Source organism: Triticum dicoccoides, chromosome 3B, assembly GCF_002162155.2.
Source record: "Triticum dicoccoides isolate Atlit2015 ecotype Zavitan chromosome 3B, WEW_v2.0, whole genome shotgun sequence".
In the NCBI taxonomy this organism is placed as follows: Eukaryota; Viridiplantae; Streptophyta; class Magnoliopsida; order Poales; family Poaceae; genus Triticum; species Triticum dicoccoides.
In genome coordinates, this window is record NC_041385.1 from 405141834 (window position 1) to 405145735 (window position 3902).

General features: G+C 46.1%; 1 protein-coding gene across 1 annotated transcript; it reads right to left on the reverse strand.

Moving 5' to 3' along the window:
* Positions 1–452: 452 nt before the first annotated feature.
* LOC119281319 (probable calcium-binding protein CML12) lies at positions 453–1366 on the reverse strand. Its single transcript, XM_037561854.1, has one exon. The coding sequence runs from the start codon at positions 1288–1290 to the stop codon at positions 604–606; it is 687 nt and encodes a 228-aa protein (XP_037417751.1). The 5' UTR covers positions 1291–1366; the 3' UTR covers positions 453–603.
* Positions 1367–3902: the final 2536 nt, after the last annotated feature.

Below are 3902 nucleotides of genomic sequence, written 5' to 3' on the forward strand. Positions count from 1 at the left end.
TTCCAAAATCAAAGTTTCTACACAGCAATGTGGGCAATTCATGTTCCTATTTTCTCAGCAATTGCATTCTTATTTTCTAGATGCGAATTTCAAATCAAATATTCACTATAGCAACATTAGATCTATTCTAGGCTAGGCCATCAGCCATCTTTGGTGTCTAGTCTGGGCTTTGCGCTGCCCCGCGTCTTTGGGCTGCGGCCTTGTACCCCAATATCTTTATCTTGTTGTTTATTTAGTATTTTTTCCGTTTCAAAATAAATGTCTTAAGCTTAGTATAATTTTATATTAAAGTTAGTATAAAGTTTTTAGTATAACTTTTTCTAAAATTAGTATAAAGTCGACACAATTACTCTCGACGGAGGGAGTACTGCTTGTCGGTCACCTCCTTAACTGCAAGGACCTTTCTAAGGCCAGGCAGGTGCCTCCGTTCTAAAAAAACGTTAGATCTATTTACAGTGACACATTCAATACAACGCGATTTAAATGTGTATGCATTATATTTGCAGAAATGATAAAAAGAAAGGCGAATGGACTAATTTACAAACAGAGGACAAGCCCACGAGGCTCTAACCGGAGGGAGCGGAGGAATCCCTTCATCCTCGCTCACAACGCGGCGAGGCCGAGAAATTCGACGGCGGACTTGGCCATGATGGCGGTGAACTCCTCAAAGCTAATGGAGCCGTCGCCGTCGGTGTCGGCCTCGCGCATCATGTCGGTGAGCTCCGCGTAGCAGATGGGGTGCCCCATTTGCGCCATGGAGCGCGCGAGCTCGGCGGCGGAGATGTATCCGTTGCCGTCGCGGTCGAAGGCGCGGAAGGCCTCGGCGAGCTGCTCGTGGTCAACGGCGACGGAGGAGCGGCCGGGCCCGAGGAGCAGCTGCGAGAGGGAAGAGGTTAGCTCGTCGAACTCCACGGTGCCGTTGCCGTCGACGTCCATGGAGGCGATGAGGGTGTGGATCTCGTCCCCCGCGGCGGGGCGGAGACCGAGCGAGCGGAGAAGCGCGGCTATCTCGAGCTTGGTGAGACTGCCGTCGCCGTCGAGGTCGAAGCGGAGGAAGAGCTCCCGGAGCTGCCCCAGCTGCTCGTCCTGGAGGCGCGCCCGACCGCCCTCGGTCGCCAAGGGCGGTGTCTCCTGGCCGGAGTCGGAGGGGACGGACATGAATGCCGAGCGTCTCGCAGGGCTGGCGGTTGTCCTCGTCGCCGCCGTGCGCGCCCTGGTGGTTGGTTGGGCTCGTGCGCTTCTGCTTTCTTCTCGGACGTGGTCTTCGGGGGCGGGGCGGTGGCTCTGCATGTTGCGTGGCTTGGCCACGAGATCTGACCATTCTTTCCGTCGGGATCTCGTTTTCAACTTCTGATGACGAGGCCGTTTCATTTTTCACCTTTGCTGTCTCGCTGCACTAATTTTAGACTCTTATTATCTCTATATATGGGTGCATGCAAGATGCAAGTTCGAAACCTGAGGTCCTTATCCTTATGTGCACGTTCTGGTGCCCTATCGACTGGCCGTAGGAGACAGCATACACACGAACGTAAGGTAAGTCTTCATCCATCGCGTACATAGCTCCTAGGGGCGTGTTTGATTTCTTGGCTCGCACCCGACATGCAGAATCGAGCGTGTTTGGTGGCATGGGTGGCCTTGTCAGCCTGGCCCGACAGATGCAAAAGAGGCCTCCGAGCCAGGCTCGCGGATACCCAGGAATCGGGCGTATCTCGAAGCCAGGCCCGTGCTTGCATCACTTTTTTTTAGCCGGAACCGAAGAAAAATAGTTCTACGTTATTTTCATTAATATAAAATATGTACAAACCTAATCCAACAAGGATCACCTAATACCAGTTCGATCAAACATGAAAATTAAATTACAAGTATTGTTCTATCCAAGAATTGATCTATTCTGCCTTAGCCTGCTTAGCTCTAATCTTAGTAGTCTAGAGTCCTTTGAGGTAGAATTTCCATGAGTCTCACTTGAGGTGGTGCTCTCCTGAAGATTTTATCATTTCTGATCATCCATCGCAATGTTTTCTGGTAATCTGTCCTTTAAGAGGTGCACTTCATCAAAAGTGGAGATGCCTTTGCTTCTGTGGGAGATGATCGAGCTCCAGCAGAACCAAGTGAATGGGCAGCTCCAGAAAAGATGTGATATTGTTTCCTGTGTTGCATCAGCGCATAGTGCACATTTGTAGTCTTTCATATGCATGTTTCTTCGTTTAATCATATTCCTTGTGCTAATTCTGTCATGCAGTAGTAGCCAGAAGAAGATTTTGTGCCTGAGACGGCAGGCAGATTTCCATATCATCATGAAGATGTTGTGTGATGTGCCCTCCCCCATCATTGACTTGTAGAGTTTCATGGACAAGAATTTTTGGGAAGCCATGTCTAAGGACCAGACATCATTGACTTGCATGACGTGTCCTTCCTTCGCCTTTTCTTTCTCTCTCTCATGCGTCGAATCCAATCGAGCACACAGCCCACCACTGCCGCCATCATCTGAGCCCTCTCGTGCGCAGCTCGTCAGGGCATGTCCAATGCATCGTGCTTGCATGGGCGGATAAGAAAATAAAAATAAAGATAATCTTGTAGCAGCGGCTGTTAGCATCTTGTCGTCCAACGCTAATGACAAGATAGAGGCGCTTATACGGCCGAGTCTGAGTCATGGCACAGAAGGAAAAAAGGTCTAGCGCCCGAGGCAAGAGGTTGCGTCGATGCAAGCATGAATCCTGGGTTTGACTGGTAATAGGAAGAAAATGGGTGGGATCTTTGGTGTAACGGACAGGGTTTTGTGCCTAGCGCCCCAATTGTAGCTGCCCTCAGAGCTCCCTCGTTCGCCACCATCCGATCTTCATCGCCGGAGGATGAATCTGCCGGCGCTCCTCCACGCCCATGCTGGGGCTTGCTGCCACACTTGGACATCGTCCGGTCCGCCGCCGCCAAAGTCTGCCATGACCGCCCCAGCGCGAACACCCTCGTATAGCTCCCATATAGGTATTTTTTGGCTGTGACTAAATAAGGCCTAGTTTGGCCCAGTTTTTAGTGTGACTAGAAATCCCGGTTTTGGTTGTGACTAATAATGCCTAGATTTGCCATGCTATAATTTTTTGCAAATGTCCAAAAAAATAAACTGAAAGATGAATTTTTCGTTAGAGATGGAGTGACAAACAAGCTACTACTAAATCCCAATGGTTCAAACCAAAAGGCTTCGTCTTTATAAGCAAAATTTTCCATGGTCAAAAGGATATTTTTTTGTGAAAAAGTCACTAAAGAGAAAGTTCATGGCAAATTTTCATCTATACATGGTGGCAAGAAATTGTGGATTAAACAAATTCGTATGATATTTTTACTATATACATTAAAAAGAAAAATGTGGGTTAAAATTTGCCATCATGTGGAAAAACAAAAGGCAAAACTTGCCATTTCTTATTTAGTACTAATTGTCATGTTTTTTGCAAAGTAAACGCAAAAGAAATCCCATGAACGGTGGAAAAGGCAAAGATTACCATGGATGAAAAGTATTTTTGCCATGGCAAAATAAAAATTAAACTTCCCATGCTCCATAAAAGTAAATATGTCATGAGCGACAAAAGTAAATTTCCCATGTATGTTAAACTAAAATTGTCGTGCAAAAAAAGGAAAATCTGCCATGGCAATAAAAAAAGTTAATTTGCCATGGTGAAAAAAGTAAAAATTAGCATAGAAAAATCAAAGCAAAATTTCATGGAAATAAGTGAAAATAACACAGAAAAATTATCAAAATTTCCATGGCAAATGCATATTCAAATTTGCCATGGTGTTTATATCGAAATTGCCATGCTTTTATATAAGAAATTTGCCATGTATGTGAAGTAAAAAAATGATAAAAAATTGCCATGCCAAATGCGTATTCAAATTTTCCATGGCATTTTTTTAAT

What these genes read in the sequence shown, in the direction of transcription:
- LOC119281319 (XM_037561854.1), bottom strand. Translation starts at nt 1,290, where the DNA reads ATGCAGAGCCACCGCCCCGCCCCCGAAGACCACGTCCGAGAAGAAAGC.